The 27,260-nt window shown below is 52.8% G+C and overlaps 3 protein-coding genes across 18 annotated transcripts in view; 2 read left to right on the plus strand and 1 right to left on the minus strand.

Moving 5' to 3' along the window:
* The window catches only part of STRADA (STE20 related adaptor alpha), a 29,715-nt gene extending 12,618 nt beyond the window's left edge, over window positions 1-17,097 (plus strand). For 7 of the 11 annotated variants that reach the window (XM_027081235.1, XM_027081238.1, XM_027081242.1 and 4 more), the window contains 9 exons: window positions 7,745-7,847; window positions 8,249-8,370; window positions 10,175-10,283; window positions 10,389-10,512; window positions 12,095-12,266; window positions 12,793-12,897; window positions 15,320-15,561; window positions 15,853-15,895; window positions 16,175-17,097. In XM_027081235.1, the coding sequence (XP_026937036.1) occupies window positions 7,745-7,847; window positions 8,249-8,370; window positions 10,175-10,283; window positions 10,389-10,512; window positions 12,095-12,266; window positions 12,793-12,897; window positions 15,320-15,561; window positions 15,853-15,895; window positions 16,175-16,327 (1,173 nt within the window). In that variant the 3' untranslated portion in view covers window positions 16,328-17,097. Of the gene's footprint in view, window positions 1-1,183; window positions 1,213-7,744; window positions 7,848-8,248; window positions 8,371-10,174; window positions 10,284-10,388; window positions 10,513-12,094; window positions 12,267-12,792; window positions 12,898-15,319; window positions 15,562-15,852; window positions 15,896-16,174 lie in introns of all 11 variants that reach the window. The other 4 variants (XM_027081231.1, XM_027081233.1, XM_027081232.1 and 1 more) reach the window with 1 other exon arrangement.
* A 2,559-nt stretch (window positions 17,098-19,656) lies between these two features.
* Window positions 19,657-23,068, plus strand: LIMD2 (LIM domain containing 2). 2 transcript variants are annotated; one of them, XM_027081247.1, is made up of 5 exons: window positions 19,657-19,782; window positions 20,579-20,673; window positions 20,858-20,902; window positions 20,980-21,119; window positions 21,210-23,068. In XM_027081247.1, the coding sequence occupies exons 2-5, from the start codon at window positions 20,632-20,634 to the stop codon at window positions 21,367-21,369; spliced, it is 387 nt and encodes a 128-aa protein (XP_026937048.1). In that variant the 5' UTR covers window positions 19,657-19,782; window positions 20,579-20,631; the 3' UTR covers window positions 21,370-23,068. The 2 variants fall into 2 exon arrangements, with proteins under 2 accessions (XP_026937048.1, XP_026937049.1); XM_027081248.1 differs by lacking the exon at window positions 19,657-19,782 and adding an exon at window positions 19,805-20,021.
* Window positions 23,069-23,568: 500 nt separating this feature from the next.
* MAP3K3 (mitogen-activated protein kinase kinase kinase 3) overlaps window positions 23,569-27,260 on the minus strand; it is a 71,117-nt gene continuing 67,425 nt past the window's right edge. For all 5 annotated transcript variants that reach the window (XM_027081228.1, XM_027081227.1, XM_027081229.1 and 2 more), the window contains one exon: window positions 23,569-26,316. In XM_027081228.1, coding sequence (XP_026937029.1) covers window positions 26,088-26,316 — 229 coding nt within the window. In that variant the 3' untranslated portion in view covers window positions 23,569-26,087. The remainder of the gene's footprint in view (window positions 26,317-27,260) is intronic.

Consider the following 27,260-nt stretch of genomic DNA (forward strand, 5'->3'; position numbering starts at 1 on the left):
CATTGATGGAAATTGAGTTGGAAGTCCAGTTTACATTAATTAGCTAAAAATATTCCAGTTATGTGAATTAGATGAATGGATTGTGGTTTCAGTGTCTTGAGTGTAGGATCTCTGGATGTCTTTTGATAATTCCCTAGTCTCTGATCTGAGGAGGATGAAGAGATTGTTCTGTATATTGTTTACAGCTTAATGAAGTGTATGTTACCAACCTGATACAGCTTGGAATTTGCCTTCTGCTCTAAGAAGCCTTGGTTTGATTTCCTTTTACCTATTCGCCTGGCTTATCTTTGACTTGTAAGAAGCCCCTCTTAAGCAGCCGCTCCTGCCATTTATATACCAGAAAACTGATGTCCATGGCACACACACAAAAATCTTATTTTGATAAATTGAGGCTAATTTACTCTGCACCCAATATCTAGCAATATAATTTAAGATATTTGGAGATGTGTAATCATTCCAATACTTTACAGTTACAATCTTTACTTTGATCACTTTTCAGAATAGAGAAAATAAAAAGCACAGATACAGAATTTGTCTTCTTTTGGAGCAGAAAGTCATTTAAGTTGTCCTTTGCTTTATTCTTATTCATCAGGAGTAGCAGAGAGCCAAAAAGCCCTTGCTTTATTTTCATTTAGAATAGAATGTATCTGACTGGAGAATCAAATTGGGTAATGGTCCCACAAACACATGTGACTGTATTAAAACTTTTTTGTCTTTTTTTTTTGGAAAACCTGTTTTCTAGTCCCTGCACTCCCTGGGAAATAGCCAACCATGCATATAATTTTATAATGAATTTTTTGTTCACAGTATAAGACTCTGAAAGTAGCCTATTGAAAGTAACATTGTGTGCTGATGGAAAGTAATTGTATGACCAGAACTATAGCAGTTGAGTTGTACTCAGTAAAGAATACCCGTAGAATAAGAGCCTTGCCAAGTTTTGAAGAGCCATAGATTCATGTTTAAAACTCCATCTATCTGCAGCATTTTTACTGTGGATCTCTGGGGCTGTGTGTGTGTGTGTGTGTGTGTGTGTGTATGTAGCACTGCAGGCACTTTTTGCTGTAATGATTCTTAAGTGGTTTCCATTAGTAAATGTAGTCCTAAGTGCAGTAATTGCTGTTCTGAATGTGGGTGTGTCTTGTTCCAAAACCCAAAATGCCAACACTCAATCTCTCCACTCCAGAGCAGCCTCCGGGTGACACTCGGAGAAAAGTAAGTGATTTTCCAGGCTCTAGCACTGTGGCTTGTTGCATGGAGGTGACTTGTGGAATGTTGTATGTTTTTTTGGTTGGCTTATCATTTTATGTTTCTGCTCATCTGTCACTGAGTTTTATACATGGTATATAATTCTTCTCCTTGTGGGGACTTAGGTTTCACCCTAGAGAGATTCTGATGTGTACTTTGAAAACTGAAAAACTCCCAGGCACTTTTTCTGTCTCCTCCCCTTTGTAGCCTTACCAGTCACCAGCCACCCCCTCCAAAAACTAAAAGGGACAGTTTCAACACTCTAACATGTGGTTATTTTTCAGTGGCTAGTAGTACTAAGTTTCCCATCCTTAGTCTATTAATAATAGATTTCAGTCCACAGAGATAATATAGATCTCTGTCTAGATTATAAGGCAGGACGTCAAATCTAGTTTAAAAACAAAACCCCATGTTTTAAAGTACAAAACAGAAAATGTATTTTTTTGGCAGAAGTTTCAAGACTCTTGCCCTGCTTCTTACTCTTCTAGTTTATTTTACCAGTGGAAATAACAGCAGCGTGCCAAGCTGCTTTTTTTTTTTTAATTTGTTTATTTATTTATTTATTTTTGGCTGCCTTGGGTCTTCGTTGCTGCGCGCGGGCTTTCTCTAGTTGGGGCAAGCGGTGGCTTCTCTTGTTGCGGAGCATGGGTTCTAGAGCGCGTGGGCTTCAGTAGTTGTGGCATGCGGGCTCAGTAGTTGTGGCTTGCAGGCTCTAGAGCGCATGCTCAGTAGTTGTGTCTCACGGGCTTCGTTGCTCCACAGCATGTGGGATCTTCCCTGACCAGGGCTCGAACCCGTGTCCCCTGCATTGGCAGGCAGATTCTTAACCACTACGCCCCACCAGGGAAGTCCCCAAGCTCCTTTTGATACTGTGAATCAGTGTCTTATACAGAGAGGATAAGAGCCCTTTTCTCCATAGACGTCTTCCTCTTTTCAGATAACAGACCTTTGTGCCTTTTGCAGGCAGCTCCAAGGTGAGTGAAGGGTGATGCTGCTGACTAGGGATTTCTTCCTGAGTAAAGCTTGGCTGCGCTTTCCTAGCCAAGAGCACTTCACTATCAGATCCCAATATTTTCCAGTCAGGAGACCAAAAACGTGCCCTATAGGATCAGTTGGGTATTTTTCCAGAGTACAGCGCCAATTATATATAGTTCTTATATTTTCACAGCGGCTGACGTTATACCAAAAGTTATCCTGTGTGAAACCTTTGGGAGGTTGAATGTGCTTATTTGTTGGACATTTCATAAATATTGTGTTTGTGGGCTTTATTGCATTTTGTCTTTAAACAAGCTCTTTAAACAAAGTTATCCTTTTATGGTCATTTCTGGATAGCAGTAGCTTATGTGTTTTTCAAATGCTTCAAAATGAACAAAGTGCTTTTCATGGTGGGGGAAACTAAGAAAAGACTTCGATAGAATTCGTTTCTTTCTCTAGGCAATTTGAGATTATACATTATACTAATAAAACCGTGCCATGCTATGTTTAACGAGAATGGGCTAAATATCTCCTTTTCATCTGAATTTTGACCTTTTCTAAATCGGAAGCAGTATAATGGACTAACCTGCCTTTCTTGTGGTAAAACCAGACCAAATCTCTTCCTTTCAAAATAGTGCCTTTGTTTGTTTGTTTTCCTAAATAAAGATCGCCTTCTGTCTGAGTTCAGACTATAGAACATCCACAAAGTAGAGAGCATCCATTTTAGGGTCATTTCCGGGGAGCTGGGGACAGAATGGTAGAGGGGTCACAGCAGCCACCAGACGAGTTCATTTCATGCGATTCTGGATTTGCCCAATGAACTCATCTTCCCAATTACCTAAAGAATTTCATTTTCTAAACCTAACACTTTGAAGTAGTTTTCCATAGTCAACGAAGACAGTAGAAATATTGTCAAGTTACGAACTAATCATATCAGTAGTTTAATGAATCATTTCTCACCTAGGCTCAACAAAAGTGTGGCTTTAGTGTGTAGCCTGGTAGGTAGTATGTCTTACGTGCACTCCTGGCAAGGAAAAGGGAGATAGGTAATTTTAAGAAAAAAGTATCCTATATGTAGTTTATCCAAAGGGAGTTATTTAAAGTGCCTATAAAAGAATTTTTTTAAATCTCAGGTCTCAGCTGTTCCTCATAGTCCTTTTTTTTTTTCAAATTAGAGAAACAAGGAGTTTGCCTAGAGATGAGAGGAGAGACCTTCAAATACAAAGTCATTCTAGGTTTGTCCTCGTTGGGGCCATATTGTTACCTGCTAAAAAATGCAGTCCTTTCTCACATGCAGGTGTCAGATTCTGATCTGTGAAGTTCCCCTGGTAACAGGGAAGCTAGGGAATGTGTTGTAGGAGGGCTGGCGTTTGCGGTATAAGTCAGCATGTGGAACTGTCTCCAGTGGAACCGACTGGTACGTTTGCTCTCCTCTCCAGCCCATGGGAATAACAAGGTCATGGGCAGAAAACCTCCTGAGTTCAAACATTGCTTAAATGATTACTTTTTAAGTAGATGCCAGCACTGTTGTAGGCCTTGGGGAATACATCAGTGAAGGAGACAGACAGGCCCTGCCCCGACAGAGCTTGCGTTCTAGTAGAGAAGACAGGCAGTAGACAAAATAAACTGCAGTGACCGCTATGAAGAAAATCAAGCAAGATGACGTAATAAAGTGACTGGGAGCTGCTTTACTCGGCGGGACAGAGTCTTCAATGAATAGGTGACATTTGAGACCTCAAGGACGAGGAGAAGCAGCAATGGGAAAATAGTGGGGCAGGAGTGTCCCAAACGGAGGGACAGCTGGTGCGAGTTTGCTAAGACTGCTGGTTCGTGGGGGTCAGGTGCAGTGGGTCAGGGCAGCCCCGTGTGGGGCGAAGTCGTGGAAGTAGGCAGCGGCCGGGTCGTGTGGATCCTCACAGGCCAGAGTAGGGGGTGTTGGGTCTGAAAGCAAGCCCCTGAGTTTTGTGTTAACCGGTGACACTGATTTTATTGAGGGCAGGTCGATACTTGAGAAAACAGCAAAGCAGAGCAAGAGTCTGTGCAGCGGGTTAGAGGTATGAGGTGAAGCTGGGACTCTCCAAAGTCAGCCTAGCCGGCGGCGAAGTTCTCAGCAGCTGGGGAGTCGCCGTGTCGGAGCTCTTGGTTTAGGCTTTTTGCTCAAAGCGTTACCGAGTCCAAGCTTGCTCCGCTCGCCGCACACCAGGTCAATAAATTGGGAGACGAGGTGTTGAGGCCAGGGATGTGACTTTATTCGGAAAGCCGGCAGACCGAAAAGATGGCAGACTAGCGTCTCCAAAAAAACCATCTTATCGGAGTTTGGATGCCAGTTTCTTTTATAGAACAGAGCGGGGAGGAGATGAGGAAGTAAAGTAAAAAGGCTGTAAGTTTTGCAAATATCACCTTGAATGGCCAGCCTCGGGGAGGGGATGTGTTCATTTCTTCTTTGTCACAGCCATCCACAGGTGGACGGGGTCAGGATGCTTCCCCGAACAAAGGCACTTTGGTTTAACATTCAGGCAGAGGGGCAGGGTTCCCTGAGGCAGGCCATTGTGTATAGACAGTATCCTTTAGTGAACAAAAGCAATGGAAGCAAAGGTTAAAGTAAAACAGACCCAACATGGAGTCAGATTTGGTTCTTCCCTGTTACCGAATCTGTACTCCATTTTGTTCCTTGATTGTCTGTATCCCTTGCACCTGTGTGAGGCACTGGCTGGCACCAGTATCTTGCTTTGAAGACAAGATAGTTTCAAGAAGCTACAGTGGCTATTAAGTCATCCTAGAATCTGTTTTCAGAGCATTTGGAAACACAGAAACCTGTAAAAAACAAAATCAAACCAACTTTAACTATCGATCAAGCCCTATTTAGGAGTCTCTGTTTTCTCCATTTTCTCTGTTCCATCTTCTTTGCTGAACAGGAGAGTGACCAAAAAGTAGACAGCAAAAGAGAGAGGGGAAGAATAGAATTCATATTTATTGAATACCTGTGATACACCAAGTAGTGCTAAGCTCTTTACATATTTTATCTCATTTCATAGTCACAACAACCCTATGAAGTGGGGATTGTTCCACGGATGAGATGATGAAGATCTCAGGGCTTAGAGGGACCTGCCCAGGGTCACAGAGCAAGGGATAGACTGAGTTCAAGTTCTGCCTATCCCTGGCCCCTAAGCCGCGAGTCTTCACATTATACCACATATTTTACTTAAAACAGCCTTTCCCAAATCATCTTCCCCCAAATTTAACGGATGTTAGGCACAACAAGACTTCTCTGGACGGGTATCTTTGGGAAATGTTAGGTTAAACGAAGTTATACTTTGTCAAATTACAGAACTTCTCAAAGCCCTTAATATGGGAGTACCCCTGGTGGTTGTCCATGAGAAGGAGAGTGCTGCATTTTGTAAGTTAATTGGACGTGTAAACTTTTTTCATGCGTTAACTGGCAGGATCCGTGTTCCATGGGGCCTCCTTTGGGGAAATCCTGCATTAAAACAACTAGGTAGAAAAGTGGACAAGAGACAGAAATAGGCGTTTTCACTCTGGAGAAAACCCACGTAGCCAATAAATGCATGAAAAGATGCTCAACTTCATTAGCACTCGGAAATGTAAATCAGACCCACAATGAGACTGGCAGAAATGAAGGCTGAATATACCAAGTGTTGGGGAAAAGATGGATCAACAAGAACATACATGTATCGCTGGCGGGAATGATATAACCATTGTGGAAAACCGTTTGGCATTTTTTTCTAAAGTCGAATGTTCATATACTCTGTGACCTCCAGTTCCACTCCTAGGTGCAAGCTTTAGTGTAACTCCTGCATTTATGTGTCAAGAAACACATTCAAGTGTGTTTTTAGTAGCACAGTTCGTAATAGCAGAATGAAAAGTAACTGCAAAAGCCCCTCAGCATTGGAAGGATAAATTGAGGTATGTTCACAAGATGAGCATTATACAATAAGGCTAAATACGACAATATAGGTGAATCTTAGAAATAGAAAGTTGATTAAATTGGAACTGGGATTTGCTAACAGGGCTCAATTCTGCTTGACTGGGTTCCTCTTAATGTTAAGTGGTGCTGGAGGTAAAACCCCATTTGGTTTCTTCCGTCACTGGCAGCATCAACTGTTTTGAAACCAGATGTGTTTCAAACATCAGGCACCCCACCCCCACCCCAAGGTGACACCAGCACGTCAGAACATTCTCGACTCCAGCACTTTTCTGTCTCGTGCTGAGCCAAGAGCCTTCGTGTATTCAAAGACCTTTTCCTGATCGGAGGGCAGGTTTAGGAACGCAGCATATGACTTGTGAGCTGGCCTAAGGCTCTTTGTTTCAGTTAGACATACATCTCAAGAAAGAGGATCCCAAAGAAAGAAAAATACTCACAGTCCCTAAATCATACGAATAAATTTAGGTTTGGAAGAAGGAAACTGAACCTATTAAACTGAAGGAAGAGCCATTGGCCTGCCATGTATTTTGCCGGGCACTTTTCCATCAGGACCTCACATGTGACACCCACATCCTAAATGGCTGGAATCCAGCTTCATTTGCAGCCTGAGTGCACAGGGACGAGGGAGCAGGTCACTTCTGCTGCCTGGGATGATGACTGAGACCTGACAGCTCTGTTCCCTGCCTGCAGCCCAGTGTGTTAGCTGTTTTCTGGCTTCACTTGGAAATGTCAGGGAATGATTGGTCTGGCCTCTTGGTTTGCTAACAAGGGGGCCTCTTAGGGCCACATTTTGCCTATAGCAAGATTCAGCGTCTGATCTTTGGGATTTTTTTAGTCAGGACCTTAAAAATAGGACCCTAGGGACTTACCTGGTGGCGCAGTGGTTAAGAATCCGCCTGCCAGTGCAGGGGACACGGGTTCGAGCCCTGGTCCGGCAAGATCCCACATGCTGTGGAGCAACTAAGCCCATGCGCCACAACTACTGAGCCCGTGTGCCACAACTACTGAAGCCCATGAGCCTAGAGCCCATGCTCTGCAACAAGAGAAGCCGCCGCAATGAGAAGCCTGCACACCGCAAGGAAGAGTAGCCCCTGCCCGACACAACTAGAGAAAGCCCACGCACAGCAACAAATAGCCAACGCAGCCAAAAAAAATAAAAAAAGGACCCTAATGCAGCAGGAAATTCAAGAGAAACCCCACCTCTCATTCCCCTTCTCTTTTCTAAATGTGCCTTTCTCCAGACATCCTTTCCCAAGTAAGAATATCATAGTTTTTAGCAAATGAGCCAGCTGTTGGGAAGGACAAGCAAACCAAGTGTTGACTAGAGCTGGCCCTTGTCCCCACCCCCACTCGTAGATAGCGCTCACGCTTGCTCTGATATTAGTGCCAGTGACTGCATTGAACAGCTGATGCTTTACTTTCTATTTCTCATCAAGTAGGGCTGGAACTGTTTCTTTGCTCCAGGGTCAGAGTTTGTATGTTTGTTTACATGCCAGTCTCCTTGTGGGTCTGAATTACCATCTCCCCACTCTCATCCCGTCCCCAAGTTCCTCTTACTAACCTGTTTTTCTTTTTCTTTAGACCAATGAGGCGAGCGCAGAGTCGATAGCATCCTTTTCTAAACAGGAGATCATGAGTAGCTTTCTGCCCGAGGGAGGGTGTTATGAGCTGCTCACCGTTATAGGTAATGTCCAGGACTGTCATGCTCCAGGGAATCATGGCAGCCGTCTCAGCATCCTCGGGTGAATGTGTGCCATAAGCTGTCAGCCAGTTGGCAGGATTCGTGGAGACAAAACTGGCTTTTGTGGTTCTTCTATGGTTTTCTTCTTCCAAGTGTAGGGGAAGAGATCATGTTTCCAGGAGAGAAGCTCTTTTCAACTTTTCCTTTTGGGCTGTACACTTCTGGTGTCCTGGGCCATAGTCAGTCAGAATAGTTGGCTGAGAAGGAACTGATGGAAGAAGAATCAAGAAATAACAGAAATGAAAGTTTTACCTTGAATTTTCTTTTAAAATCAAGTCTCTTTAAGGAAGATGAAAACCTGTGTTGCTCTCGTCCCTGTTTACGGCATTTCCCTTTTCTTTTAGGCAAAGGCTTTGAGGACCTGATGACAGTGAACCTAGCAAGGTACAAACCAGCGGGCGAGTATGTGACAGTACGAAGGATTAACCTAGAAGCTTGTTCCAATGAGATGGTGACGTTCTTGCAGGTAATCGAACGTGAATGTGACACTTGGAGGGAGGGCTCTTAGTTCCAGCAGTAACCACAAGGCATCTTTACATCTGTCTTCTGAAACAGCTGGCGGGAAACGAAGGTAGACCAAGCCAGGAAGTTACGGAAGCTCTCGGTGAAGAACTTTGGGCATTTGGCATTAAGGGTTCTATAACACTGCTCAGCCCAATTTATATTCCCCTCTTCTTCACCAGATCCTCCTGTGACTCATTTATTCACGTATTTATTATTCAGAGAGGCTAAGTAACTCGCCCCTGGTCGCTCACACTAGTAAGTGGCAGAGGCAGGCTTCACACCCAGACAGTCTCTTTCCAGGTGCGGGGCAGCTCGCCTGGCTACGGGCGACCGTCTTCCGACTCTTAGTGCCCTGTTTGCCTGAGGTTCCTTTCTTCTGGAGAAGCAAGTAGCTGCCCTCTTGTTAAACTGGGAGACACTGCAGGTCTAGTAAGTGCCTGGGGAGGAAGGCTTGCCCTGGGAACTCCCTAGATTTAGGGCCTGGCTCAGTGTATTTTCAGTACAGTTGGCTGCAGCCCCGCGCCCTCCTTCAATTACAATGTTTTTCTGAACTCACGCTTATCTGACAGTGCCCCAGTACCAGTTCATGTGTTCAGAGTAGTTTTGGGGTCTGAGGATGGAACAGAATGTCAGTCCCTGCTCAGTTATTTGGGAAAAAACTTATCTGAGTTTGTTCTAGAGCCTATTTGAGCTTTGTGATTCTTGTCTTTATCCCGTACAGCCGTGGACAGGCAGAAGGTGCTGCTGCCTATTTGACCTCGGCTCATTTCCCAGAGGCCAGGACCCTGGAGTTGCTGTAGTTCTTTTGTCCAAATTTTTTTTCACATCTTTTGTCCAAATTTATTTCAAAATTCCATCGGTCTTAACGCTTTTCATAGCTGCTTCTGAGGAAGGGAGCTCTCAGCTTGAGGTCGCTGGAGAAATCTATTCTAATGTTTAGTAGTTGTTGTTTGTTCTTTAATGCTTTCTTTCCGTGTTTCTATTGCTAACAACATTTTCCTTTATAATAGGAAAACACTTTTTTGTTTTATCTTTTTTTTTTAATTTTAAAATTTTTTGGGTCTTTGTTGCTGCGTGCTGGCTTTCTCTAGTTGCAGCGAGTGGGGCTACTCTTCGTTGCGGTGCGCGGGCTCCTCGTTGTGGTTTCTTGTCTTGTTGCGGAGCACGGGCTCTAGGCGCGTGGGCTTCAGTAGTTGTGGTTCGCGGGCTCTAGAGCGCAGGCTCAGTAGTTGTGGCGCGTGGGCTTAGTTGCTCCACGGCGTGTGGGGTCTTCCCAGACCAAGGATCGAAGCAGTGTCCCCTGCATTGGCAGGCAGATTCTTAACCACTGCACCACCAGGGAAGTCCTTGTTTTCTTATCTTAAAGAGGAGTTCTGTGCCTGGGCCCTTGAAGTTGAGCTAAGCTTATAACTTCCTAAGTCTGCAGTAGGCGGTTTGTTTTCATGGCCTCCGAGGTGGTGCACTGTGACCCTCTGCTGTGGTGTTAGCAGTTTCCCTGTTGGCAGGGAATGGTTTCTCGAGGTGCTTTAGGATTGGCTGGCAGAGCCCAAGTTAGGCAGAAGCTGGCGAAGGAGGGCTGGCTTCCCTGCTGAGATGGCAGAGCCTGGTTCCTTTCATACTGGTGGCACCTGCTCGGGCTGCTCCCAGGATTCTGAGCAGGGCACGCAGGGAGGCCTAGGTCCCCGTATTATTCGTGCTGCCACCTTCATGTTGAGCGTCCTCCTTGGGGCCCCTTGGTTCTGACTGCAGCTCACCATTGCTTTCAGGGGGAGCTCCATGTCTCTAAGCTCTTCAGCCATCCCAATATCCTGCCATATCGAGCCACCTTTATCGCAGACAATGAGCTGTGGGTTGTCACATCATTTATGGCATACGGTGAGTGGGAAAGGGGTCCTGGCAGGGATGGGTTCTAAGAACTCTGCTTTCAGCTTGCTCACGTGCTGTCACCCTGTGCTCCGTCCCCACGATCCTCTTCCTCAGGCTCTGCAAAGGACCTCATCTGCACACACTTCACGGACGGCATGAATGAGCTGACGATTGCTTACATACTGCAGGGGGCGCTCAAGGCCCTGGACTACATCCACCACATGGGATACGTGCACAGGTGCTTTCTTGGGCCTGTTAACCCTTTATAAGAGTGGTATCTGGGCCCATGAGCCCTCGAGTAAAGGGTGACTGAAGCTAGTGAAGCCAGAGTTTAAAGCAAGGGTCGAATCCTGCCCTTGCCCCTGCTAGGAGGGCAGAGCATTTACCCTGTCAGCGCTAAAGCTACTGACGTTCTCTTTACCGAGCAGCTTGGTCCCGAGTATGAGGGGAACACCTGACGTGGGCCTCTGCACCCCACCTTCTCCTTCCTTGGAGCGCCCATACTGGGGTGTGCCCTGGAGTCAGCCCTATGCTGGGAGGCTCTGGAGAAGACAGACTGCTCTGTAGATGGTGTCCAGAAAAGCAGCTCGTGGTAGGGGAGATAATAAAACTAGGACCCCTACCTAACTCCACATACAAAGGAGCACTTCAGATAGATTAAAGGCCTACATGGAAACGATAGACTTAGATAGAAGGAAACGCGAGGAAATATTTTCGTGACCTGAGGCATAACTTCTAAATGTTTTACATGCACAAAACAAGGCAAAAAATGGATGGAATTGATAATATCAAGATTAAAACTTCCTCTCCAATACAGGACACCAGGAACAAAGTTAAGAAAGGAGTTACAGCGTGGAAGGTGTTAGTTTTGTCTAAAACACACAGGAGATTAGTAACAAGGAAATTTTGTGAATCAATAAGAAAAGGATAGCAGAGCAACAGAAAGATGAGCAAAGGATGTGGAGTTTATAAAAGAAAACCTGAAAGACTAATGGTCATAGGAACAGACACTCAAGTCTAGCAAGAATCAGAAAATCAAGTTAAAAAGGAGGATGTCACCTTCTACCCGTGGGACTGGCTGTAATTCAGAGGCTGGGTGGGGACCGGTGCGGTGAAGAGGTGGGTCTCCCGTCCGGATAGTGGAAGGTGGCCCAACACAGCCAGTCGGAGTCACTTAGAACCAGGACCATCAGTGCTGCCTCTGGGTGCATACCCCAAAGAAACCCTCCCACAGGCCCATCAGGGGACATGTATGTGGACATCTTTGTTCATATTTGTGGTGATGAGAGGCAGCACGAGTGTCCTTCCTGGAAGAATGGATTAGTAAGTGTTAGACCCCACCCCAGAGTGCAGGTGGCATTTAGAAGCAACGATTAGGTGTATACAGTTGGCAGCACAGATGGGTCTTGGAAACATTACACTGAAGAATGGGCTGCATAACACAGTACCATTAGGTCAATAGAAAACACGTGAGAAAAAACAATACACTTTCGAGAATACCTACAAACAGAACGTACAGATTAAAGGCAGTAGATGGTAGAGGAAGCAATGGTCTGTAAGCATAAAAGAGAACTTTAACAAAACATAAATAAGTTTTAAAGTCTGGTGATATGTAAATGGGGTCATGCTATTTTTTCTTTCTGTGTATGTTTGAAAATTTTCATAAAAATGCGTGTTCGTGTATATCTATGTGATGTATATGCGTATAGTACACACACACACCTGCCAGGGGAGAGGGCTGACTGGGTCTAGTGTGTGAAGACAAAGGTTTGTGGTGTGAGGGGCTGCTGCTGCCCCGTGACCCCCTCCCCGCCCCCCAGGAGTGTCAAGGCCAGCCATGTTCTGATCTCAGCGGATGGGAAGGTCTACCTGTCTGGCTTACGCAGCAACCTCAGCATGATCAGCCATGGGCAGCGGCAGCGTGTGGTCCACGACTTCCCCAAGTACAGTATCAAGGTTCTGCCGTGGCTCAGCCCAGAGGTCCTCCAGCAGGTCTGTGAACTGGGTCTCAAGGAGCCCCCATTCCCCACCAGCTCGTGATTCCCCAAGGAGGCCTTCAGGAATTTCCGGGGATGGGGGTTCCCAGAGGGAGGGCTTCCCTGGTGGCAGGTGGAACTGGGACGCTTCTCGCGCGGGTGTTCCACGCCCTTGGCCGCTGATCTCGTTCCCCCCCCCCCCCCCCGGGGAGGGTCCCAAGCTGCGCCTGAGGCTCCCTTCAAAGATGCTGCCATTTCCTGGGAAGAAGAGCGTTTGGGAAATGTTTGGCGCTCTCTACATCCCTGTCCTAAGCAGGAGCACGTCCTCCTGCTGCCACAGAGCATCAGCAAGGCATTCGTTCCTTCTAAAACAGCAGTGACCCCTCAGTAGTACAGGCGAGGAAAGTCTCAGCAGCCGGTCCCGATTTGGGGACAGGCCTTCTTTTCCTCTCCCCGGTTTTTGCTCCACTCGCTTCTTTCTCTAAGAACAATGGCCAAGGCTACAGTGTGGAGTGACCTGTGGCTCTTTTCTCCTGATTTAGAATCTTCAGGGTTACGATGCCAAGTCTGACATCTACAGTGTGGGAATCACGGCCTGTGAACTAGCCAATGGCCACGTCCCCTTTAAGGATATGCCTGCCACCCAGGTGAGCCTGCAGCCCAGGGGCTTCCTTCTGCCTTCCTGCCTGTCTGCCTTCCACAAACACTTGCTGAGGAACCGCCACACGCAGGACACCAGCCTGGGATACTAAGATGAAAGACCCAGTTCTTTCCTTCAAGAGCCCCACCAGTGGGGGGATAGTTGTGTAACTGTTTACTTCTGTCAGTGGTAACTGTGGTGGTAATGGAGCCCGGGGGTGGGGGGCGCGGGTGTGGGCTCACAATTTCAGGCCTGGAGCCCACACACCAGGTGTCTATTTAAAACATATAAATTAAGCTAACAAAGTTTTATAGATGTATAAAATATGTTCTATATTCTTACCTTGATCCATATACCTGGAGGACCAGTTTCTAATTTAGAATTCTTAGACTTCTCAGGTTCTGTGCTACCACGTTCCAGTCAGTACCTTTGCAACCTCCAGCCTGCACGTTCTACTTCTGTTCATGCCCCTTTTAACCACCGCCCTTGGCTTCTAGGCATACACGCAGCCAGTGGCATCGTCTACCCTTGGAGACAGACCCAGGGAAGAGGGTTATCCAGGTCTTATCAAGTCCAGGAAGTGGACTTGGGTCATTTGGGCAAGGATTACCTGGGTCCCAAGTACCTGGAGCATGATCTAGACCTGAGAGGGGGTGGGGGCGGGCGTGTAGGCTCTGAGTCAGCCTCTCCCAGAACCCACAGACTGCTTGCCCTGTGGGGAGAGGAGGAGCTAGAGAACGGCCACAGGGCAGCTCTAGAGGAGGGGGTCTGGGAAGGCTTCTGGGAGGAGGTGACCCTTGAGACTTGAAGGCAAATAGGAATTAACTGTGTGAAGAATGGAAACTGGAAGGAAACTCTTTTCGGCAGAGGGAGCAGCATGTGCAAAGACCCAGAGTCAAGAAAGAACAGGACCGGGGTTTCCCTGGTGGCGCAGTGGTTGAGAGTCCGCCTGCCGATGCAGGGGACACGGGTTCGTGCCCCGGTCCGGGAGGATCCCACATGCCGCGGAGCGGCTGGGCCCGTGAGCCATGGCCGCTGAGCCTGCGCGCCCGGAGCCCGTGCTCCGCAACGGGAGAGGCCACAACAGTGAGAGGCCCGCGTACCGCAAAAAAAAAAAAAACAGGATCTGGGAAGAGCAGGTAGTTGTAAATGGCTGAAGTACGGGTGCTTCTGGGGGGCTGCTAGGTGACGTGGTTGGAGAAGGAAGCAAGGGCAGATCACGAAGGACTTTGCTTGTGTGCCACGCCAGGGTGTTCGGTTTCTGTCCCAAAGCATGTGGAGAATTGCTGAAGGAGTGATAGCATCAGATACATATTTTATAAAGATGACTCTCGCAGATGGATTAGCTCTGGCAGACTAGTTAGGAGGGTATGGAAATCTATCTAGGTAAGGAGTCTAGGAAGTCTAAGTAAGACAGAAACGGATGCTCAGGAAGGACTTAAAAGGCCATTTTTAGGTAAACAAGGTAGGGATGCAGAAACAGCAGTGCCCAGGAGAACCTCCTGAGGTGATGGAAATGTTCTGTACCTGGGCTGTCCAGCGTGGCCTCCACTAGTCACCTGTGGCTGTGGAGCACTGTGGCCCGCGAGATTGAGGACTGGATTTTAAGCTGAATTTAAATAAAGATAAATAGCTATGGGCGTTCCCTGGCAGTGCAGTGGTTAGGACTCAGTGCTTTCACTGCTGGGGCCCAGGTTCAAGCCCTGGTCAGGGAACTGAGATCCTGCAAGCCAAGTGGCATGGCCAAGAGCAACCAAAAAAAATCTCTCTCTCTGTCTCTGTCTGTCTCTGTCTCTCTCTCTGTCTCTCTCTCTCTCTCTCTCTCTCTCTATATATATATATATATGGCTACATGTGGCTGGTGGCTCCCATATTGGACAGCACAGCTCTAGAAGGATTTCCAGGTTTCTGCCTTGAACAGCTCACGAGGTCCATGAGGACAGCAGTCCCCAAGGTGGGCTGCTTTTACATGTGTGGAGTCTGAGGACTTCGGAACAGCTGCCTAGCCCGCCCCTGGGTGCACTGCTGCTGTGCAGCCCGCTGCAGTGACAGTCGGCCAGAATGAACCCCATCGGACCCACCTGGGCGTGGCACACTGGGGCTGGGCTTTAAAGAAAGGACCTGGCTGCCACCTTGACCCTAGGGTGAGGGCTCTACAGTTGGAAGGATCTGATGCCTTACGAAGGGGGAGAGACTGCAAGCCCCTGCCTTCCAACCACGGCGGAGGCGGGTACTCCTTTGCAGTCCTCCTCGTCAGTTTGGCCTTGCTAGGGTGTGGCTGCCAGTCCTTTGGAAAAGTCAGACTTTTTCCACTTCTTTCTTTACTTCTCCCGAATCACTCATGTGTTGGGGAAAGTATACTTGTGAAGAAACTCTATAGGCCTTCCAGGGGCCCCCTCCAGCCTAGCCCCTGGCTCTGTCCTCCCCAGATGCTGCTGGAAAAGCTGAACGGCACCGTACCCTGCCTGCTGGACACCAGCACCATCCCTGCCGAGGAGCTGACCATGAGCACCTCGCGCTCAGCGGCCAACTCTGGCCTGAGTGAGAGCCTGGCCCCCAGCCCCCCCAGGACCTCCAATGGCGACACGCCGTCCCACCCCTATCACCGCACCTTCTCACCCCACTTCCACCACTTTGTGGAGCAGTGCCTTCAGCGCAACCCGGATGTAAGGTATGTCTGCTGGGCTGGGAGTGGGCTTTGTGGGGAGCCCAGGGGGCTCTGGAGTGCAAGGCCGGGTTTGAGAGGATGCCTCTGTCCTGTAAAAGTCTGGGTTCCTGGGACGAGTCCAGAGCCCCCTCGGCAGGAGGGGTTTGCTAGGAAGCCAGCCTGGGTAGCTCTGGCTGTTGTTTCTTGGTGAGCTGAGGGAAGGAGAGGGGGCACTTGAGGGTAAGGTAGAAGCAGCAGGACTGGGGAAATCCGGGCACAGGGCTGATGCTGGTCTCTCCTCCCCTTCCTCTACAGACCAAGTGCTAGCACCCTCCTGAACCATTCTTTCTTCAAGCAGGTACAGTAGCACTTTCCCAAGGCTCCCTGGTTCTTTTTCTTGCCTGTGGTTCCAACCACCCTCAGTCCCCTTAGCTTTGGGGTCTTTAGATATTCTCTCCTCCTCCGTTCAAATCAGAGAAATGACCATGTTTCCAAAGCCCCTTAAAGGCGCTGCTCCTTCCTCCCAGAGACTCGTGGCTCCAACAGCCCATCTGTCCCTGGGCCGTGGTCCCTTGCCCCATGATGTCCTGAGACTCAAAGCAACAGCATCCACACCCAACTCTCTCTCCTCCCCCAGATCAAGCGACGTGCCTCAGAGGCTCTGCCGGAGTTACTTCGTCCTGTCACCCCCATCACCAGTTTTGAAGGCAGCCAGTCTCAGGATCACAGTGCAATCTTTGGCCTGGTAACAAACCTGGAAGAGCTGGAGGTGGACGACTGGGAGTTCTGAGCCTCTGAAGAAGGTGCACATTCTCCATCCCAGGCTGCGTGAGCCTCCAGGACCCTTCCTGAGGGCTGGCTGCACTCCCACCCTCCTGGGGGCAGATTGAGCAGAAAGGACATTTCTGCCAGGCGTGTTGGCTGCTTACTGACTGGGAAAGAAATTCCTGGAAGGAAACTTTTTTTTTTTTTTTTACTGCTCCAAAGGCTTTTGAGACACGAGGGAATCCCAACAACCAGGGATTGGGAGGGGCCGGAAAGCTGACGTTCCCAGTCCTGTGAGCTCAGGTGACCTGACCTCTTCAGAAGGAATAGATGCTCTTCTGGCTGTGGCGGCTGAAGTCCAAGGCCAGGGTTTGACTCACCCACCCAGGGAGCTGTGCGACTTCTTCCCACTCTGGCTCTCCTACCAGCCTAGTTGCGTCCTTCTCCCCTGCTCTCAGATCCTATAGGTCCAGAGGGGCAAGCAATAAGACTCCCCTCCCCTCGGACCTCTCCCTGATAGCTGAAGGCAAGGGTATTGTTTCTTTATAAGCACTAGCTGAAGGCTAGGGCAGTCCATCCTCCTCCCCCTTTTTGCTTGGGCCCTGACACCTGAAACCTTCTCTTGGTTCATCTTTGTAGCTCATTCCTTTCCCACGAAGGGTCCATCTCACCGACTCCTGCTGGCCGCCTTGGTGCTTCCTCCAAGGGCCATAATTTTTGCCTAACCTGAGGGCCTGAGTCCTTATGCAGTGTTGGTTTCATCGCCAGAACAAATTAAAAGTTCCAGAGAATCCACTGGAGAGTGACATTGTTGTGTGTTGGCCATGCAGGCTCGGACGTGAGTCATTCCACCCCCGGTTCTGCCATCTGAGAGTGGTCCCACAAGTGCTTGTGGAAGCACAGCGGTGACTTCCTTCGTTAGCTAGACAGCCTCACAGCACACGTTTCTTTTAAAACCCATAATGGATTTGTCTCTTAACTATCTAACGTTGAGACGATTAATTTTAGCCTGTGGCCATCAAACTGCTTTGGGGCTGGAAAGGTCTGAGCGCTGGTGACCGGCCTCTCTGCAGGACCACTTCTGGGCCACTGGAGCCCAGGCAGAAGAGGCTCACTTTTGTCAGGAAAGGCGGTGGACGGGGTTGTTTTGGAACAGGACTCAGCGTCTCCTCACCGTTGGGACTCATACTCAAAGAGCAGGTAACCTAAGACCCGGCCCCCGCCCTTCCTGTCGTCCTGGCTGGCAGCCAGGGAGTCCAGGCCAGGGGGTGATTCTCACCTCGGGCTCCTGCGTGTGCGTCCCAGCCTGCACGCGCCCCCCAGCCGGGCCCCTTCCACCACCAGTTTCCCCAGGGGGGTGCCCCTCTCTAGCCTGGGTACTTCAAATGTCAGATCAAGGAAGTGCCCCTCCCTCTTTCCTGTAGCTGCTTTAACCCGTCAAATGCCCTCACTTTCCCTTTCCTCAGAAATTGTAACATCAGTTTTAAAAAGAAAAATAGAAAACCTCTTCCCCTGGGCAGTTACAGGGGTTGAGGGGAAGGGACTCGCACCAGCCGGGAGGGCTGGGGAAACCTGAAACGGAGGGAGTGAGAAGGCCAGGTCACATTTATTTCCAGCCCTCTTGCCAGCTAGTTTTTTTTTTTTTTTAACCTCAAGTTCCCTTTTCTTAACACCCTCGGCAGCTTGTTTTTTTTCCCTCTGATCTGCTTGCTCCACCTTGCTGTCGGCGCCCCAAGGGCTGATTCTGTGGGGGCCGCCGCAGTTCAGCTGCGGGTCATCCTGGGCACGGCAGGGGGGCCTGAGGCACCAGCCAAGCGCTGCTCCTTGCACCTCAGAGAGCTTCAGGTTTCTTGCATCACCATAGCCCCCTTTGAGCATCTGACGACAGGTGTGGAAGCTTGGCTGGTAAAGATGCCTGTTAACAGTTTTAGAAGTTCTCACACACCCCATCCAGGGAGTTCGGGGGGCTGCAGCTCAACCCAAACGTAAAACTTCCTCCAGAGAGGGAGGGAGGCTGAGGGGAAGAGTGAAGCACAGCCTGGGTGCCCTGAGCGAGCCAAGGGAACACCCGGGGGCTGGGGATGCCTGCTGCCCCGCTCACTGTCCTGCCAGGTGAGACGATGAGCTGTTCTGTTCCTGACAAGGCTGTGGGCCTCGCTGTTTAGCCACTAGTTCTACTCCTGCCATCGCAGGGCAGCTATGCTTAGGGCTATGCTTCGTGAAACAGCTTCCAGCTGCGACCGGGAGGTGGCTTCCCTGTGCTCCCCGCAGAGCTGAGGCTCTACCCCACAAGTGAGTGATGCTCCCTGGGACCCTTAGTGCCGTGTGCCGGAGGAGCCCAGGCAGCCGGCTCGGCCTGGGGGGCGGGGGGGGGGGGGGGGGCAGTCAGGAGGCCTGGCCTTTCACGCCAGCCCTGCCGCTCCAGCTTTGTTACTTGAACGAGTCACTTTAAATCTTCAGGCCTCGCTCCCTGTGTCAAATGAAGTTTGGTTGAACCCAGGATTGCTTGTTTCAAGGATGGAGATCTCTTTCCCTGAAGGGGGTGCCGGCAGGGGCTGGGAGTTGGGGGGTGACGAAGCCCACAAAGTCCCTCCACAGAAGCGCTTTAGGACGGCAGCCTCTGGGCACCACAGCCGCAGGCTCCCGGTTTCCCTCTCTCCGGGGCGCCAAGAGAAGGCGCTGAGGGCTGGTGGCCGAAGCTGACCGAACACGGAGACCCCGGGGCCCTTCTGCGGCGCGGGCCGGGCCTCGCAGCCTCGCGTGGCCAGACCGCGTGCCCGGCCGCCCCTGCCAACTTCCTCGGCGGCCATATGGGCGCGCGAGGCGCCCCGGGCGGCGGGAGGACGAGGCGCCCGAGGGGGCGTGGGAGCCGCACGGGGACGCTGGGCGGGCCTCCGGGGCGGCCCCCGCGGGTCCTTCGTGCCGCAGGGCCCACGGAGCGGGTAAATGGAGGCAGCGAAAGGCCCAGGCGCGCCGGGTTATCCTTTTCCGCCGCGAGGGCCTCGTCGGGAGCGCCATTTGTCCCGCGACCCCAGTCAGCTCCACCTGGACTCGCCCCTGGCCCGAGGCCTGCGGCGCGGGTCCTCCAGCTCCGGTCCCTGCCTCTGTCCGGAGCGGGCCGACGGGGCGGCCGGTTTCGCGACGATGGTGGGCGCCAAGGCCGAGGGGCGGTGCGGAGCGCTGGGAGAGCGGGGTCGGCGCTGGGGGCAGACAAAGGCGGGGGACGCCGAGCAAGGGGAAGACAAAGCGCAGAAAGGGGGTCGGCGGCGGCGCCGGGGCCCCGGAGGCGGCTCCGGGCGCTGCGGAGCCAATGGGCGGGCGCGGGGCGGGGGCCGGCGGGGGCGGCGCCGTAATAAGGCGGCGGCGGCCGCGGCCGCTCGGGGACCACTGCCAGCGGCGGCAGCTCGTGCCCGCGCACTCCTCGCACCCGAGGCGTTCCCCGGAGACCGACCCCCGCCCCGCGGCCCAGGCCGGGGCCCGGTGAGACCCGCGGGCGGGCCAGGGGAGGGGCCGGCATCACGCTCGTAATCCGGGCGGCCCAGGTCGGGGCTGTGGGCGCGAGGGCCGCCGCCCACGGGGTCCCGACGCCGAGCGCCTCAACCCGTCGCGCTCGCCCGTGGCCCCGAGGCCAGCGTCCGCCCTCCGGGTCCGGCCTCCAGACAGAGGCGGGGCCGAGGTCTCCTCGGCTGGACCCGCGGGAGTCCCGGGTCTGGGTTCCGGTACGCGGGATCGGGACGGAGGAGCGGGGCGCGCGGGCGGCGGCTCGGCCGGGCGGGGCGGGCGGCTCGGCCCGCGAGCGCTGTCCAGGGGCTGGGTCGGCCGAGCGAGGAGCGCCCGGGCCCCCGCGCCTCGGCCCCGAGCTGGGGAGGGTCGGGCCGGGGTCAGGCCGGGGCAGCGGATTCTGGCCGCGCCTCCCCCCCGCCCCCCCCAGGACCCGCCCTCTCCTGACCTCCCCTCGCACCAGGCGGGGTCCTGGTCTGCGAAGCGCTCAGGCCGCTGCGCGGAGCCCCTCCCCCAGTCGCTGCCAGCTAACTGTTCTTTCCCCGACACATGGTTCCACTCAGGGACCCCTGCCCCCTGCGGAGCCGCGTGGGGGACGAGCGGGCCAAGGGGGAGGTGGGTGAGGGGCGGAAGTGGCAAGACCCAGAGCAACAGGAAATGACTTAGGGAAAGCCCCAACCGCGGCCCCCCAGCCCCTTGCCTGTAAACACCCCACCCCCACCCTGCGGGCTGGGGAAGGGCTTGTGGGGCCCTCTCAACCGACTTCCCCTTGCAGAACCCAGCGGGTGCCGCGGCTCCACACGGGGCCTCCATCGCCGCCAGTGAGCCATGTTCCAGGCTGCAGGAGCCACCCAGGCCACCCCCTCCCACGTAGGTGCTCAGCCGGGTGGGAGGGCACTCCAGTCCCGCAGGTGTCTGGCCTGAGGGTGAAGGCGTGCTGAGCGGCGTGTTTGCCTGTCTCCCTTCCCCTCCTCCTGACTGTCCCTGGGATCTGGGCTGGTGATGGTCTGGGGCCCTCCTCAGCTGACCCTGCCCCGCCTGCCCTCTCCCTCAGGAAGCCAAAGGTGGCAGTGGCAGCAGCGCGGTTCAGCGCTCCAAGGTAGGGCCCTGAGGCTGGGGTGTGCGGGAGGGCGGGCTGGTCGCTGGTCAGGCCCCTGATGGGGTCTCTCCCGAAAGTCCTTCAGCCTTCGCGCCCAGGTGAAGGAGACCTGCACTGCCTGCCAGAAGACCGTGTACCCCATGGAGCGGCTGGTGGCCGACAAGCTCATTTTCCACAACTCTTGCTTCTGCTGCAAGCACTGCCACACCAAGCTCAGGTGCGCCCTTGCCCTACCCCCGCCCTGGCCTTCCTGACCTGACCCGACCCGACCCGACCCGACCTGAGCGCAGCTGTTCTGCTTCTACAGCCTGGGCAGCTACGCGGCGCTGCACGGAGAATTTTACTGCAAACCCCACTTTCAGCAGCTGTTTAAGAGCAAAGGCAACTACGACGAAGGCTTCGGCCGGAAGCAGCACAAGGAGCTCTGGGCCCACAAGGAGGTGGACCCCGGCACCAAGACAGCCTGAGGCCCCTCTCACCATCCACTCCCTCCTCCTTCCGTCGAGGGCCTGGAGCAGGCAGCGGGCAGGGTGGGAGAGAGGTTGGACCCGGCCCCGGCGGGGTCAGGGTGGGAAGGGGATGAGGCTGTCTTGCTCGGGCAGAGGGTCTTGGGGGCAGGGCTCTGCTTCGGGATTCCTTCCTTCTCCCTCAGTGGGTGGGGGGGTTAGGGAACCAGGACTGGGCTTTGCTCACCAGCCCGCTTCCTGCTGCTTCCAGCCTACCCCACCTTACCCCACGGCCCCCTGGGAAGGCCCCCCAACCCAGCTTCCCTATCTAGGTGCCTTTTCTCCAGCAAGGAGTCAGCATGCCCCCCTCAGGGTCCCAAGCTCCCTCACTGCCACCCAGGGCCCTGTGTGGCCCCCACATCTCCCCATCTACCTCTGCCCTTAGCCTGGTCCTGAGCCATGGAGACTGCAGGAAGGTGAGCCAGGATGCCCCCTGCTGGGTCTCTCCAAATGCCCACCAGGACCCAGTGGGGGAGGGGAGGGAAAGTGGAAGAGCCCCGCCCTCCTCACCCCCCCCACCCCCAGGCGAGGCAGGGCATGCCCATTAGGGCTTGGGACCATCCCACACCACGGAAGCAGCAGAAGCTAAAGCACCGGCCAGGCTGAGAGCCACAGAGACTGGTGGGGAGCTGGCAGGGTCACGTTCCCCTCTTCTCCCATTTCTGCCGGTTTTGACTGTTGTAATCAACCCTGTTTTAAACACGTTTCAACAGATCCTGACTGTGTATTATGTGGCCTGATGGGGGTTTTGTGGCAGGAAGGATACAGAGTCACCACACAGAAGTGAAGGGGGACAGGGTCAGCCCAAAGCACCCCTGGCCTTGATTGGTGGTGGGGGGCTGATGGTGATGGGTGTCAGGGGAATGAACACTGGGCAGCCTGAGAAAAGGGGGTGCGCTTCCCAGCCAGGTCTTCATACTGTCAAACCCAGAGTGTCTGATGACTGAACTCCACTTTGCCCCTCAGTCTGTGTTGCTTAAGGTCAGGCCGTCAGTGGGTAATGGTGCTGCGCCTCGCTACACTTCAGTATGTTGGGGTACACGACAGAATCCTTTTGCTGAGTCGTCTGAGCCCCCTTTGCCCTGGAATGGTGGGAACCAGCAGATCCAGCAATTTGTATCAAAGGTCTCCTAGTCTCTGTGCCCTTTCCCCATCTGTCCTCTTCCTCCTGCTTTTTCAAGCTCCAGGGAATGGGGCAGCCGTGGTCACCATCCCAAGCAGCCTAAGGAGAAACAGCTCGTCTGCTCTTCTGAGGGGACAACAGTTTACAACAAACAAGGCAAGCTTGGAGGACCTAAGATCCTCCCCTGCTCCCACCCCCACCCCAACAGAATACAGGCAGGATGTCTGGCTTGTCCTGCCCCAGACCCAACCATCCTGATTTCCCCCAACTGCCTGTGGACTATGTGACTTGGTGGAACAAGAGGGCAGACTCCTGGGGGATTTGCTACCTCCACCCCATATACGTCCTTAAGTTCCTAAGTGACCTCATGCCCATAGAACAGGGCAGGGAGCTGGGCCTCAAACTCCGAAGGCAGGTGGGCGGGCCACTGTGCTATGTTGCCCCTGGAAATGGCAGAGCTAACAGCAAGCAGAGTTGGCACCCCGAGCCTGGGTCCTCAGAGCGTGAGGAGGGCTGCTGAGAGCCTCACTTGGGGCAGGTCCAACGTCTGCACCAGAGGCCTCAGATGGGGACAAGGATGGTCCTTCTCTGCTCCAAGCTAAGCAACAGCAGCAGATAGCCATGGGGGAGCTATCAGAGAGGTGGCTCCTGGAGGTGCCCGATCCCTGCCCTGCAAGGATACGACTCAGGTGAGTCCTTCCCTGGGCTGGGAAGACCAGTGGATGCCACAAAGGTCCTGGAAACGGAGCCACATTGATACTTGGGTCAGGTGAGCTGACAGTGCCACCTCAGTGAGTCAGCTGTGGTAGAACCACCCTCGGCAGAGCTCCGAGGAATGGGGGGAAGAAAGGGAGCCACTTCTGAGCTAGCAGACTGGTACCAGCCAAGTCACACCACCCCAGGACCCCTCTTGGAGTCATTTCAAGTTCTCATCTGCTAAGGGAGGCAAGCTTGTTGCCAGGCGCCATACCCAGCTTCTCCCAGGTAGACACCTGTTCCCTCCACCCCCCCAACCAAAAGCACTGCCACAGGACCCCTTGGGTATAAATGATCCCTTTTATTGTAAGTAATGCACGACACTGGCCTGGCTTTGCACTGCAAGCCCTCGGTCAAGATATAGTCAAAATAACTATGGCTGCAGGTTCTTCTGCACGATCCACAATTCAGACACAGACACAGAGCTGGGGTGGGCAGGAGGGTGGTGGAGTGTGGACTGTCCCCAGCCCTGGCCTCTCCGTGTCGGGCTGGCCAAGGCTGACATACCCCACGGGTTGATGAGCAAGTGGTGGCAGGCCCTTCCCACAGCCAGCCTGGGGCTGCTAGGAGACGGCCCTTCAGATCCTTTGGGCCAGGCCATCCTAGGCCCCACAACTTTTCATCTGGATTATTTAATAAAAAAACAATAAATTAAAATTAAGCAACAGCTTGGTCCTGAGGATGCTGAGCCAGCATGTCCACAGTTTTTGGCACACAAAAAATCAGGGTCGTGGTTTTTTGGAGTGTAGGATTTGTTGGCTTGTTCGCAAATTCATTTTTAAAAACATTCCCTGTGCGGCAAGACCCCGGGGGGGGGTGGGGCTCTGTGAGAGCCTGAACCTGGGACACAGAGTCGTCTCATCTTGTCGGCACCGGCACCACGCCGTTTCCTGGCGGGGGTCAGGGACTGGGGGCGGGGGTGTGGGCCCAAGAAGAGTGCTACAGCCATCAGGACGGGGTCGTGGAGAGGCCGAGCTGCCGCTCGGCAGCTTTGGTCGAGGCAAGGGGCCAGTCCCCACCCTGGGCCAAGAGCCAAGGTGGAGGCAGGAGCACATGCTCACTGTCTTCAGAGCGCCCGCCTGGGGGTGCCTGACAGAGGCCCCTGGGGGAAAAGGATGGAAACAGGGGCCCAGGCCCAACTGGCACCGTGCAACACACATTCCTGCAAAACCAGCTGCTTTCATTTTCTCTTCTCTCTCTTGAGGCGTCCATCACCTGTAACAGTCTAGGATTGATATATATAAAAACCATCAAATATGATCTGAGATATAAATTAACAAGTACAAGGCCTCACATTACATGATGTGAAAAGGCTAAAAACAGCGATAGAAACTACATTCATAAAAGTGCATCGTCAACATACAACGAAGGCTTTGGCTTGTTCTGGTGCCCGTGGGGAAGTGGGCAAGGCTGGCAATGAGCTGCCTGGCGCTAATCCCCAGCTCCTTGGAGACACCCATCCCTGGGCACTGGCTTTTTTTTTTTTTTTTTTCCTTTAATGACAACTCCCAAGGAAACTGGGTGTTGGAGAGGGAGGAGCTCTAGCAATAGGCACATTTTTGGAGGGGAGGGGCCGGAAGAAAGGACCAGCGCCCAGGCTGAGGTAAATAAGGCCAACTCTAAGCTGCTTGGAGATACTGGCTCCCTGACCCCTGCTGCCATTCCTCCCCCATAGGAGCAACAAGGGAAAGAGGCTGAGACCTCATGGGGATGAGCAAGGCTGGCCAAGGAGGAACAGAGCTTTGCAGTTTGGGACACAGTTGGTGGCATCATAGAGAGCTCTGGCCTAGCAGGTCGTAACCCGCAGACAGCCTGATACGACTCCCCTGGCTGCCCTGAACGGCCCACTCAGGGTACCCAGCTGGCTCAGATGCCTTCACTGTGTTGTCCATCGTCCTTTCTGCCCCAGGAGGGGAACAGGTGCCAGGCCAGGAGCACAAAGGCCATGACCTTCAGCTCTTTCCAATCTGGCCCAAGGCCCAAGCCCAGAGCAGGGGTACTCAGAGCCCAGAGGGCACACGAAGTCTCCAGTTTAGAAACTGGGTACAGCATAAGAGTGACTCCAACTTGTAAAACAGAGACAATTGCATTGACAAAACTGGGTCTCCCTCTCAGTGGGGGCAGTTCCACATCTCAGGCCCCTGCTTGAGGGTGGGAGGGGGTCAGGGTCATGGGGGCAGGCAGGACAGGCTCCTCCTTCCCTGAATAAGGCAGCATAACATTTGCTTCATTCATCTTTGGTAAAGGAAAGGGACTGGCAAGCTGGCCTGGGGCTCCAGGGGGAGTGCAGCCCAGGCCTCCGCTTTCCATTGGCTGCGGGATGCTGGGCTTTACCTCAGGCGTGGGTGGGCTCATCCAGCCCAGAGATGCCCTGGTGGTCTCCAGACATGGGGAGGAGAAACAAAATAACACTCTGAATGAAAGTAACACTATTCAGACCCTCGTGTCCATCCTGTGCCCCCAGACTCCCGGGGGTCTGGTGCTGACCGTGGTGTCAGGACACAGTGCCGAGGACGGGGCCCACGGCGCCTCGCACGCTGTTGCTAGCCCCTTCCCCTCCAGGCTGAGCTTAGGATGCTGGAGCTTCAGGTCTGGCAGGCTGGGGGCTCCCAGTCCGTGAGGCTGCAGCCACCCTACCTGGCTCTGGGCCCCAGCAGCAGAAGGGCACAGACAACGCTGGCTGGACTGCAGCTCCATGGTCCACAGCCTTGCCTGGGAGAAGCAGCAATTTTGCTGAGCCCCACAGCAGCCCCTCGCCCATGCAGCAGGGGGCGGCCAGCAACAGCGTGGCCTTGAGAGCTCAGTACACGAGCTGTGCAAACTGGTGTGTGAGCAGCTCCTCGGCCGAAGGTCTCTGGCGGGCCTCCACAAAAATGCGCCTCAGGAAGTCCCGGCCGTGCTCAGAGATGTGGGAGGGCAGCTGAGGATTGGTGGGCTGGGTGGCAATCTTGAAAATGGCGGCCATGGCTTCATACTCTGCCCAAGGTGGTTTCTCTGTCAGCATCTCCACCACAGTGCAGCCCAGGCTCCTGGAGAGAGAACCCCAGTGTCACCCCCTCAACCCTCCCCAGGCTCCCAGCTGCCCTGCCCACTGTTGTGAAAGGAGGTGCCTTTCCCAGAACACACTGAGACAGGATGGGCCAAGCTGACGGTTGACACCCCTGTAGAGGGGTCCCCAAGGCCAGAAGAGGCTTCAAAGCCCCGTCAGCTTCGTCCATGTGGGCTTCATCAACCTACACCCACCCAGGTGCTTCCTGACATTGGGGAAGAGAACCACTTTAGCATGTTCAGAAAGAGCTCTGAGATAACGGTATTAGTTCCTGTTGCTGCTGTAACAAATTACCACGAACCTAGTGGCATAAATTTATTATCATTTTGGAGGTCGGAAGTCTAAAGTGAGTCTCACTGGGCTAAAGTCAACGTATCAGTGGGATGGTTCCTTCTGGAGGCTCTGAGAGGAGAATCCATCACCCTGCCTTTTCCAGCTACTAGAGGCTGCCTGCATTCCTTGGTTCATGGCCCGTGCCTTGCGTCACTCCAACCTCTTGTTTCCTTTGTCACCTTTTACTGCTCACTCTGATATCCTGCCTTCCTTTTATAAGGACCTTTGTGCTTATACTGAGCCCATCTGGATAATCCAGGATCATCTCCCCATCTCAAAGTTCTTAATCTGCAAAGGCCTTACTGTCATATAAGGTAACACAGGTACATTTACTAATCCTTTTGGCATTAGTATGTGGACATCTTCAGGGACCATTATTCATCCCACCACAGTAACATTGTAAGAGGAAGTGATGCTCTCACAACTTTCAGGCCCTTTCAGAGGATGGACATGAAGTTAGGCAGAGCAGATGCAAGCCACCTGAGCACGAGGAGGGAGCGCAAGCCTGCTGCTGTTTAGAGACAGATCAGGCCTTCAGATTGGATCCCAGTTCTTTCAGGGATTTAGCAAACATCAGGGATGTTTTCCATG

This window comes from Aethalodelphis obliquidens, unplaced genomic scaffold (genome assembly GCF_003676395.1).
Source record: "Aethalodelphis obliquidens isolate GAN/ISIS:26980383/991018 unplaced genomic scaffold, ASM367639v1 scaffold44, whole genome shotgun sequence".
NCBI classification, from domain to species: Eukaryota; Metazoa; Chordata; class Mammalia; order Artiodactyla; family Delphinidae; genus Aethalodelphis; species Aethalodelphis obliquidens.